At 33.7% G+C, this 12474-nt stretch overlaps 1 protein-coding gene across 2 annotated transcripts in view; it reads left to right on the top strand.

The window, feature by feature from the left end:
• Window positions 1-12474, top strand: part of Kpc2 (Kip1 ubiquitination-promoting complex subunit 2) — a 61315-nt gene that overhangs the window by 21619 nt on the left and 27222 nt on the right. For both annotated transcript variants that reach the window (XM_076452343.1, XM_076452337.1), the window contains 2 exons: window positions 958-1060; window positions 1911-2019. In XM_076452343.1, coding sequence (XP_076308458.1) covers window positions 958-1060; window positions 1911-2019 — 212 coding nt within the window. The remainder of the gene's footprint in view (window positions 1-957; window positions 1061-1910; window positions 2020-12474) is intronic.

Raw genomic sequence — 12474 nt, 5'->3', positions numbered from 1 at the left:
TTTTTAATGAGTTTGTGAAGCCCCAAAACAGCAAAAATTATTTCTGTTGGTCATTGAGATTACATTCTACTCCAAAACTTGAACCCACCTACTTTCCAAAATTGTGTATCTACCTTTGCATAGATACTTGCATTAAATGTAAAAAACAAAACAAAAAAAACCTTTTGGTAGTTGCAATTGTTAGATATAGGTGATTTGTATAGATGGATATTCATAACTCAAAAAAACAAATTCTTTGTTTAATTTTAAGCCAATAGTAAGCATTGAGGATGTTAAATATTGTGTAAGTGATATGTGCCAAAATTTCCCTACTTACTGCACTTTGTTGCATGCCATTGTTTATTATGTGCACTAAAATACCCATGTATAATCTTACTTTAAATGTGGTGCCTTTAGGATTGAGAGGTAGGGTCAGGAACATAAACTTCAAGGGTAGATTCTGTTTTAGTGACCCTGAAAATGTTCTCCTAGATTAACCATGCCTGTGTGACCTATTAAGTGTATATTAGACTTCCTTGGGTAGTGGATGCTACATTATATACATAAGAATACCCCCATGCTAGCACATTTCTGCATGCAAAGTGTGATCCTGTTGTGTCCTAAACTGTGGAAGAAGTTTGCAGTTGCAAACAAATAAATTCACAAACACAAAATGTGAATTAACATAAGCTTTGGCAATGAAGTAAAATGGAAAGAATTTCATTTTAAGTTATCAAATGGTAATTAACTACTTTGTGTTTCTTAGGTATTTCTAATATTATATTGAAACCTTTATTTCTAGAATTTAGGGTTTGAAATTGTGTAGAGATCAGTGAAACATTTAGAGAAGCATTAACTACATGCATAAAAACTAATAGAAAATTATATTAATAATAGAATAATGCTCTTACATATATATTGTTCAGTTTTAAATAAAATCATATAGTTTAATATTATATTTATACATGTATGGTGTAGTTTCATACAGAACTCAAGAAAATTCTTGTTACAATGGTGGATATATCAGAGAAGATTCTGAGATATCACCCTCATGTTCAGGATATACTACAAGCTATTCCAGGTATCTCCATATTTTTTGAAATTTTTTCTTTTGACTTACTATCAGCTGAAACTGGTATTCCATACAACATTTTTTAAGGATATTTTGTATTAGGGGTAGAAATGGTACAGTAGCAGTTTTTTTATAGATATACAGATGATAACATTAAAGTAGATAACCAAAACAGTAATCATAATGTAATGACTTAACACATTCTTTTATATTTAAAATGTAGTGCTATTTACAATATGCATCAAAATTTTGAATCTTAAAATATTTAACTGATGCTAGTAGTTTGTTTGTTTATTTCTCTGTTCTAAATTGTAGACTGTAACAGTAAGTTACATAAGTTAATAGTATGAGAAATGGCCTGCAAGCTCTGTTAGTATTTTAGTATTACATGGTGACATTTATCATTAGTTTTGAACTTACACAATAAATAAATAAATTATATTTTACAGATTACCTAAATGTTTTTTTCATCAAGTATTGTGATTAATACTGGTGCTTAGTTTGTTAACTTTTCATCATTCACCATGTTTTTCTTTTTAATATAATTCTTACTACTGTCAAAAATTTGAAATAGTAAATATCTAAAAATTCCTAACATTGGCCATTGGGGCATGGTTTACATGTGTAACAAATCATGTAGACTTGTATGTTGGAATTTAAGCATTTTTAAATAACATTTTAGATGCTTTAATAATGTATTTTAACATTTCAATGTCTAGATTTTCTTTTTCTATTTTAATTATTAATGTATTCAACTTTCTAGGGATTTGACTGATTGTATTTCTATGTTATTGTACAATAAGAGTATTTGGACCATAGATTATGTAAGTATTTTGTTTCTTTCTTTTAAAAACTGTAGAACCAATTCCACAAACAGTTCGTGCACCAGTTGATCCTGTGGCTATGAGACAACTAACAGATATGGGATTTCCTGAAGACAAAGTTGCTATTGCTCTTAGAATTAACAAGTAAGTACATGCATTTTAGGGCCTGATTCAAATATTTTTGGAACTATGGTTTTATAATTACAACTTAAAAGTGAAAAATTGACCCAAAAGTCATATTAACTCATTTTCTCAAGAGATGTCTTTTTTTTCATGACCCTAATGTAAACTGTAGTTTTCACCCTTATACATAAGCAAAATTTCTTTATATAGTACATTTGAATACTTGAAGATTTAAAAATAACTGTGTGGTAAGATACATGGACCATTTTATTTAATTTAATTATCTTTAATTAAAATTTTGTTTTGAGAAACACTTGAATTTCTTTTAGATTAAAAAAATGTAAGTCACTGTTTGCTTGCATTTCCATATTTTACCTTCAATTTATACAACTTGTTTTTAACCGTAAAGTTGTGTAATTGAAATGCTATTGTGGTGCAATTTAATGCTTATTTGTATTAAATCCTTTATATTGCAATTTTTGGATATTTTCTCTACAGTGAAACCAGATCCAGAACCAACAGATGATAAATTACAAAATGATGTAAATAAGTGTATGCTGTAGGAAAAAATAAAAAAACTGACCTGTGTACAACAAAAGTAATTTTACTTTATATTTTTCTACAACTAATAAATTCATCAAAAAAATCAGCAAACTAATTTAATTCTACCATTTGATCCTTATTCACTAATAGATTATTTTGCTACACTAATTTTTGCAAATATGTATACAGCTTTCTTTCAGTAAATAAAAACTTTCCAGAGAAGTATTTGTTAGAATAAATCTTTGCAGTAGGTTTCAGTGCAAAATAATTTATACATAATCAGCAGGCTGTATTTTAAAATAATAACGTGGCCAAATTCAAATGCCAGTTGGTAGGCTAAAAGTTGAATTGTGGTTAATTCATTATGTGTGTGTGAATGTTAACATCCATCACCTGTGACAGTTTCAAGAACACAATGGTGTTTTGTATTGTAATGTTAGTGTTGTTTTGGTTTTTATCTCTCTTGGATTCTGGGGTTCATATGCCTTGCCTCTTCTGAAATTTCTATCTAAGTATTCTGCAAAAATTTTAGGATAAATCAGATCTGCTTAAAAAGAACAATGGAAGGTAAGTCACAGGTGAAACATCAATATTTTATGAATCTCCATATTTGGTACAGCAGAAACTTGGTAAAAGTGCTTGAGTTCAGCAAAAAGTTAATATTTTGCATGTCTTCTTTATGCTTTGATAACTGTATACAGTTTTTCAGGCATTGTTTCAACATATTGAATCAAAGAGACTTTTAGGAGTTTACACCATATATACACTCCCATAAAGTTTCTTTGGAAGTAACTTTTTATTTTTCAAGTTTTTTGATCTGTCAAATCACACATCTTCTGAATTGGGTTGAGATTGAGGCTCTCTGTGGGATCATTGCATCATTTGAATGACTCTAGCAGTTTCTTTTTTAGCAAAGTAATTTCTGCATAGATTGGATGAGTGTTTAGTCATTATCTTCTTGATAGCAGAATCCTTTACCAGTAATGCACAAACCACTGGATATACCATAATGGATCAGTATCTGATGGTACTTGGACAAGACTGGTCCATTGTTCCATCTATCTTGCAAATATCTCCTGTTGCCTCAACAGAAAAATACCCCCAAACCATCATACTACCTCCTCCATACTTCACAGTAGGTGCTATGCATTGAAGTAAGTACCTTTCTCTTTTCTTCTGATGAATGTACAACCTATGCTTTCAACCAGATATTTCAAACTTGGACTCATCTGTCCATAATGCTATTTTCCAATCGTTAAGAGTTTAGTTTCTATACTTTGTAGTAAATTTTGGTCTCTAGACAATACTTGGAGATTAAAATAAAGGTTTTTGATACTGTGTATCTCAACACTTTTCTATCATTTGGTACATGATTGTTTATCTTATGCTTGAGATCGGTGGCAATCTTTCTTTTTTCCCATAGGCTACATAAATGAAGTTACTTAGCACTGAGATTAGGTGCTCTGTCTCTTCCTATCCTATTTTGAAATTTACTTGTATCAGTCCTACAGTCTAGGGTGTACTTGACAGTGTTTGGGGAGCATTTCAAGTTTACAGCAATTTGTTGGAGAGTTCAACCAGTATCCTATAAAGCTTTTATGCAAATTCTACTCTACTGGCAATTCACCACACTTTTTGGGCTGTGACATGACAAAACAATTTAACATATATATATATATATATACACACACACACACACACATAGTATTATACACTGTTTTTATCAAGGTTTATTGGTAAGTGCTATTAAACTAATTTCTTCTAACATATGCTGGTACCATATGTAGTTGCTAGTTTCTTTCTGTTTATTTGAGACACCACATGGAGTAATGATAGTTATTTTAGACCCTAAATTTTATCAGTATGATCGTTCAAGCAAAACCTGTATAACATGCCCTTGATACGAGTATGTGGGAATTCTAAAAAATAAGTATTCTCACCTTGGCTCATTCAATTGTCAATATGGATCAGTGAAGCAGTACCATAATGTTGAAATTTATATCATATAAGGTATGGATAAATTAGTTCCATGAAATGGGAAGAATGGCAAAATCTATCCTTTGCTAACAGTTTTGTATAGTACTGTACATGCTTTCACCTTTCAGGACATAACTATCCTCATCAGCTTTTCCCTACTTCCTTGGCATATTTGGTGTCAAGTTTGAAATGAGATACTGTACTTGTATGGATTTGTCTCCTCAGATATTTCCTCTGGAAATTCAGTGTGGCTCCATTTTTGCATATTACAGTTTTGAGGGCTTGTTTTACTTCTTTGAGATCCTGCATCAAGATGGCTGCCTTGTTTAATTTTTTTGTCTTATACTTGCATCTTTATATTCTCACCCCTTTTTGCTCATTTTTCTTATGTCAGTCTTAGACATTAGCTGCAAAATGGGTATCTACATAATTAGATGAAGTCTCCACAAGACTGGGTTTTTCTGTTTTGTCAACTTTTGTCAAGATATTCATTTCCAGTCTGTGTGTTCTAGGAGTTTTTTTAGAATGGATATATTCACCACTGGTGGCTATCTTGCCAATTATTGTTAACCATTCCTTTCCTTCATTCAAGGGACCCTGTCTCATGTAACTGATTGCCCACTCTTGGGTGACTTCCTCTTTTATTGGTATCTATAGTGTCAGTTTTTCTAGTTTGGCTAGAATATTTCCTCTTTGCCTTTAGTTGTTCCTTCTTTAGCTGTCATTCACTTCTCCTGTTTCCTTCAGCTTCTGATTTCTCTTCATTCTACCAGGATCTTGTTTCTGCCCCTTCATTGGGTTTTCATGCCTGCTTTGTTTGAGGGGTTCTTGTTCAACATAGAAGTTGTATCATTTCCTATTTTCTTTCCATTGCAAAAAGGGGGAAGGGGGTCTGTTTGTGTTTCCCTCATATCCTTTCTGTGTTTTTGTGATGGTCATCTGGCCTCACCTTTCTCAGGATAACTGGTTTCCAGCTTCTTTTTGTTTTCAGTTCATATCCATTTGCTCCTGGAGAAGACATATGTATTATGTGGTTTGCTTGTTAAATACAAGGGATTTTTTTCTTTCTGTTTTTGGTTATTTTCATCCCTTCCCAACATCATCTCAACTCAGTCTTTAAAGCTCTTCCCTATCTTTTCCCTTTTGGGGATTTTGGCTTCATTGGTTGTTCTCCTGTCTGTCCATGGAACTCATTTATTACCTTCAACAAGTATTCCTCATTTGTAAGGGAGTCTCTGCCTTCACACAATTTTTCATCTGTTCCATTGTCTCTAATTGTACCCAGTTGGTTCCAGATTGATTTTTGTTTCCAGTGCAAGCTCTGTCATACTATGATGCTCAAATTGCTTCCCATTTCTGTCTATTTCTTCCATGGAACCTTTAGGTGTCTCATGACCTTTCCCCATCATAATTACAGGTTTGATTTGCCATATTATTCAGTTGCTTTACTGGAGAAGGTTGTCCGGGCTGGAATGTGGACTACTACTAATTTTTTTTCTCTCATTACTTACTTCATCTGGCTGTATCCTTCCCTAGGGGAATAGTTTCCCTCCAGTTGTGATTTTCCATGCTCCAGTCAGACTTTGTCTTGGATAAATGTAGTTTTTCTATCTTTTTTATTTTCCTTTTGTCTTTGTTACATAATCAGATCCCACTCAGTGGTGAGTGTTGTCTGGACAGGTATGGCTTACTCTAACCTCCACCTTTAAGATTGTAACCCACAGGGACATAGATCCTGGGAAGATGGGTGGGATACATTTCCCCCTTCATTTTAGGTGGGAGGTATGGTGCATACAATCATTCCCCCCTACACTTTGGTCAGTAGGCCTAAGTATACATGCAAGGCTTGCAAGCATTATCACAGAATCTACCTACGTCTTGTACATAGTGTAAGATTAAGTAAAATTTTCATCACAACAGATTGAACAGAGCATGAAATTTGAAAATAATACTACCAAGCATAAACTCCTGTGATCTAGATCTGGCAGGCCATTTGTAGCTTGTAGCTGCATCAATCTTATGTGTATATTGTGCGGTTTTCCTATGCCATTTTTTCTTATGCATGTCTAGCCGGTTTCATTGTCGAACGCCATACTCTTCTTAGCTGCCGAAGCTGCTGACCATAGTGTATGTTTAGTGTACAGTTAACGACAAGTTCGGGCCACTCGGATCCAGACGTACCCTACATTATCCCCCTTCGCTCCCTTTAGTCTGAGCCTTGATCTTACAACAGGGCTCATTAGACCTGTGTTTCTGGCCTTCATTAATCCATGAAATTTCAGATTATCACTGCCCTCTAATAAAGTGCTGGTGCTTTATGGTAAAAGAACAATATATTCTCTTATCATATATAGTAAAATTATAGTATTTTCTTGTATAATTAAAACACAAAAAGAGCAATTTTTAACGGCCTGAAGCCTCTACTCGAATTGCATTGCTAGTTTTTGTTAGGTGTTTTTATTTAATAGACATGCTTATAGACATTATATCACAACACGTTATGAGGCCTTTTGATGAGCTTTAACAGGAATATAATATATTTGTGATTATTTAAGTATTTTTTGAGAAACTTGCAATTATTTGTGTTGTAACTAGCACACATTATTGTCCCAGTGATGCCCAGGCGGTCAGTCGGCTCGGTAGTCACTGTAAGGTCGCATGTTCGACTTAAATACATTGTACAGTTCAGTCCTACTTCCATTCTGTTCTATCTTTGTTTGTTGTATGTTAGAGTTTTTTAATAAAGACTGTATTTTAGCCTGATGAGTCATTTGAGAAACAAATACCAATTATGACAAGCAAGTGTCTGAAACTTTCCGATATTAGACAGTTCTGCAAGCCAGTTACTAGTACCACAAGTGACAATGCAGATGCAGATAATCCAACGACCTCAAGCAAAGGAATAGAAACTTGCCATACAGAGGAAATACCATGTTCATCAGAGGACGAGTCAGAAAATACTTGTGCAACTATTGCACATCATTAACCACCAGATAGTTGTAAAACAAGTTTGTACAGGAATGAAAAATCTGACACTCCACAGATACAGTGTGGAAAGTTATATCATCCAAGGTAACTTCCCTTTATCTGGTGTCTATTGAACTACCATGCATTCGCAGACCCCCCAGAAGGATCACAGGTGATGGCTCAGCACACCATTCTGTGACAGTTAGAGATTAGTACAGAAGCTAATATTTTGAATTTGTGGACACAGTCATAGAACATCTGACCACTAGATTCAATGCAGACAACAATCACTTGAGGCAATATCTGTCACTTGAGAACATGATCACATCTGGCAAGATTGACAACTCGGTTATAAACAACGGCTCTAGTTTCAGTTGCCCATGTTCAAAGGAACAACAAAAGCAGTATCTCTGAAAGGTGCGAAGAGTGCTTACTGTAAAATGCATGAAACAAGCCAGCAGATGTTTAGTGAAGTGTTTTTTCTCATGAAAATTTTGCTTATATGTTCAGTATCCAGCTGCAAATGTGAACGCAGCTTTTCTGCATTAAGACAGTTGAAGATGTGGTTAAGGTCAACTATGTCTCAGTGCCACCTCAACCATGTGGCAGTTTGTCACACTCACAAAGATGAGATCAACAAGATAAATATAGAAGAGCTTATGAAAGAATTCATAAACAGATCATCACAAAGGAGGTCTACGTTTTGGAACATGTAGACTAGAGGACTAAATGATTCTTACTTCAATGAAAAGTATGAATAATTATGTGCTACATTGTATTGATGTGTAACTTTCGAGAGTTCGCAAAGACATTTTAATTATTTTTATCAAACAACATGAACAGTTTTTCAGTAGATATAAATAAACTTATCAAGGGTAATTACTAATTTTATTTATATTTGAAAGTGTAATTCATGCAATGAAAGTTATTAGTAACCTTGTCAAGTGTAATGGCCATCTTTTGTACTGTGCAGTGTGCAGGAATAAATTCATGTGGCAGTTAATTTGTGACACATTTGTCTTCATTCTATTAATATTTTGAAAACTGTTCACAACACCTCACTTATACAAACCTACATGGAAACCTTGAAGTATCGTGGCAACAAGATTACTCTGTGACTGCATGTTTACAGCTTTCAGGTTCACGTAATCAGAGATTACCAATTTGCAAATTGAACAGTTCACATAAGTGGTTGCAAAAATCATCCTCCCTATCGGATGTAAAAAATCTACACCCCTGGTAACCCATATTGTTGTGATAGGGTGTTATACAAAACTATTTGCAGCTAACTAATGGCATTTATATATATGGAGTGGACAAAAGTAGTAGTTCCTCTTGAAAATGTTGTTAATTTGTTCTATTTTTTATTAGATAATAAAAAAATGTATAAAACTATGTTTTTAGAACACACTTGGTGAGATCTGATCAAATATGTTCTGAATTCCTAATTTTAACACTGGCTTTTCTGAACTTTTCATAATTTTAGTCACATTTTGTCATAAAAAGTGTATGTGTGTTTTCTTATAGCAAAGCCACATAGGCTATCTGCTGTGTCCACTGAGGGTAACCAAATTTCTGATTTTATATTGAAATGATTAGACTTACTGCTGTTCCAGTAGGGGACACATAAAAAGTGTTGTGCACCTGCTGTAGTTTCATTGTTGTTCTTATTTCAATTAGCCTACAAAAATGATCAAACAAGTTTCTTTACAGTTGTGGAGTCATTAAAAGATCTCTTAGAAATAAGAGAATTGATGTTATAGAATGGCCAGAACAATCACCTTATATCAATTTGATTGAAAAATTATGGGTTGATTAATGAAAGATTGCAAGCCAAGTACAGAAGATGAACATTTTTAAGTACTCAAAAGAAGGATAGCAATCAATCACTCAGGAGTATCTGTACAAACTCATTGAAAGCATGCCATGTCAATGTGAAGCAATACTGAAATCCAATTGAATGTAGAATAAATATTAACTTTTGAAACTGTTTTGAGTTATTTTGCATTTCATTTTTATGTTCAATTATTGCAGAGAAACTTGGTTAATCATTTTGTAGACTAATTGGAAGAAGAAGGTATAAGAAATTACAGTAGGTGCAGAACACTTTTTATGGGAAAATGTTGCTAAAATTATTGAAAGTTCAGGTATTTAGGAAAACCAAGTTAAAACTGGGATTTGATATCATATTTGAACAGATATCTTTGAGTACTTTCAAAAAATGTAGTTTTACATATTTTTCTATTACCTTATAAAAGATATAAGATATTAAAAACATTTTCAAAGAGGTGCCACTTTTTTTTCTCAACTTTCTGTATATGCATAATTCTATTCCATGCTTGGCAGAATGTTAATCATGGACTATCATAAGTAAAGCAGAAGGGGATTTCTGCCCATCCCTGTAGCTTCCTTTCAAAATATGGTTTTTCAATCATACTATGCACTTTTTCCAGTGTTTCATTCCTCCACATTTCCCAACACTTTTTACCTTCCCTTCTTGGAGTAGAGTTTTGGAGCCATTATTTTTTCCAGTTTCTAGCCTCTAGGATGATGGACTATAAAGGCTTCCTTTTGAATGTAGTGTACATATAGCAACATTATTTCTCTCTACATTCTCTTGAGAAGAGGGCAAAATTGGAAACCCTCTTTTCTTCTCCCTTCTAGGTTATTGTTTCAAGAGGTCTGATGTGGGAGGGAGCTGAACAAGCTACTGCTGGATTCTCCTTGTAATGCCAAGTTCAGATTGATAGCACCTTGTTTCTATGATTGAGACTGGTATTTGCCTCCCTTTTGGTAAATCCTATTGCAAGATAAAATTTTCCCTGCTCTAACAGTTGTTAGAGTTGCCCTGCTCAGTATGTGTTGCAAGATGTGTGATACATTGTTCCTAATGTCAAGCATAGATTCCACATTCTTCACAACTTTGGGTGCATGTGGTTTTCTTCCATGCTTTTCTGGCAAAGTGATTCTTTTTCATTTCCTGCTGCTTGTAATGCTAGCTACAGGAGGAAACCTTGCTCTTATGGTTAAGTTGAGATTCACACTCTGCTCCATAATTCTAAGTTAATTTTGGTGTACTTCTGTGGTTGATATTTTGTGTGGTGATTTCAATTTGCTTACTTTTCCATTGCAATTCTGGTTGCTTACAGTATGGCACTCTGTTATGTGTGGTTGAGGTTAGTGTATATCTATTCTTCACAGAGTGCTTTCTCTCTCTCTCTGGCCATGTTATATCATGTGTATTCAATTAATTCTTTGTCACTGTCCTCCATTGCTTAACACAAAGGACAAGATATGGAACCTCATCTGTCCAGTTGGGGTAAGGAAGAGTCTATTTCCAGTGTTTTCTGAGGCCTTTCATTATTGATTTGGTCATTGATGCTGCCTGTTTCAAGACATCTCACTTCTAGAGTAAAGGACATATTTGTTTTACAAGTGGTTTGGCCCTCCCTAGTGTGCTTTTATTCGATTATTGAGTCCACCTGTTTGATTATCTGTGGATACTTTCCACTGGGAGTTCTGATTTCTATGTTACACTGGTCCCTTTCTCAATATGAGATCTTGCTTTTGCGTGGAAGGAGGTATGTATCATATTTGGAAGTTATTTTTCTACATTGAAAATAGATTTTAGATAGATTCTTACCTCCTATCACATAATTCCCATCTTTCTTCCCCACTTCTGATGTTCTTCTATTTTATGATGTGCCTAATCATGAAAGAAAAGTACATGGAATAAAATACAAAGGGAGCAAGGTACTCCAATAGTGTGTGTATGTGCATCGTGTACCTATTAATGTGGAGTCATTACATGTGCAATGCATTCTAAATGAGCAGCTTGAACTGAGAGGGTACATAGGCTAGTGAATCAAGCAAGAATAATTGTTTTTAATGTGTTAGAGGGAGGGTGAAAATTGGGAAAAGCTTTTGTGTGAGAGCAGGTAGGTTGAAAATTTATATTCAGTGTAGGAGAATAATTTCCATAAAGTAGTGTATGCAGTTAGTATCTAATGAAGTCATTAAGGATTTAATAATGAAAGAAGAAAGGGGAACATTATCTAACATTCTTCTTTATACAATGCTTGCTTACTTAATGAATGCTCTCAGCTATTTTTATTTAAACACATTTTAGTCATTTAACATTTGTTAATTTTAAAGTATTTTTGAATTCAAAGAAATTTCTAAACATAGTTAAGTATTGCCAAAATAAAAAAGTAAGGAAAATGTACATCTTGATGCTTTCTAGATAAGGTTTAACTAATACGTTCATTTATGATTTTTAAAAACTGAAGTTTTAAGGAACAGAAGTATCTTGGATGCTTGAAGCATAAGTGCATGATTAGTGTACATGTACATACAGTAATTTGTTTCTCAGCTATTTTAAGTGGATACATCAGCTGGTATTAATTAAAACCTTAATCATATGATATATTTTTTGTTTTTAAGCTTTGATATTTATTGTGAGTTATTCATCAAAAATATATATGCAAAAAGTTAAGTAAATTCTAATATAGTTCCTCATCTCTGTTCTCTTGAAGAAGTGCTTTTCTGCCTGAGAGACCTGCATGCCACTAGCCTTATGCAACTTCCATCTGAAATTCATGTTAAATTCCACTACTGCATAATGACATGTCATGCAACAAGATTCTCCACCAATAGGTGTGACAAGCTTCCTTGCACAAAGTTTCCCTCCATATTCACATGCACAAATCTTTATTGTTTTCCTCAGCAGTTACATGAAGATGTGTTTACTTTTGCTGAAACTTAAAGTATTGTACTTCAGCTACTTTATTTTGCTTTCAACCTTTCAATTTGAATTCACAAATTAACATGAATTATTTTTCTGATGAAGTGAGAACAACTATCACTCACAATTACCAACAATTTAGGAAGTTTTTTTATCCGTTGAAATCACGACAGCCATCATTCAGTGTGTGGTGGAGTTCATGTTACTACCTTGACCATCTTCTTCTGATCCAACCACACATTTGT

This window comes from Tachypleus tridentatus, chromosome 1, assembly GCF_004210375.1.
Source record: "Tachypleus tridentatus isolate NWPU-2018 chromosome 1, ASM421037v1, whole genome shotgun sequence".
In the NCBI taxonomy this organism is placed as follows: domain Eukaryota; kingdom Metazoa; phylum Arthropoda; class Merostomata; order Xiphosura; family Limulidae; genus Tachypleus; species Tachypleus tridentatus.
This window is presented reverse-complemented; position numbering and strand designations above follow the sequence as displayed.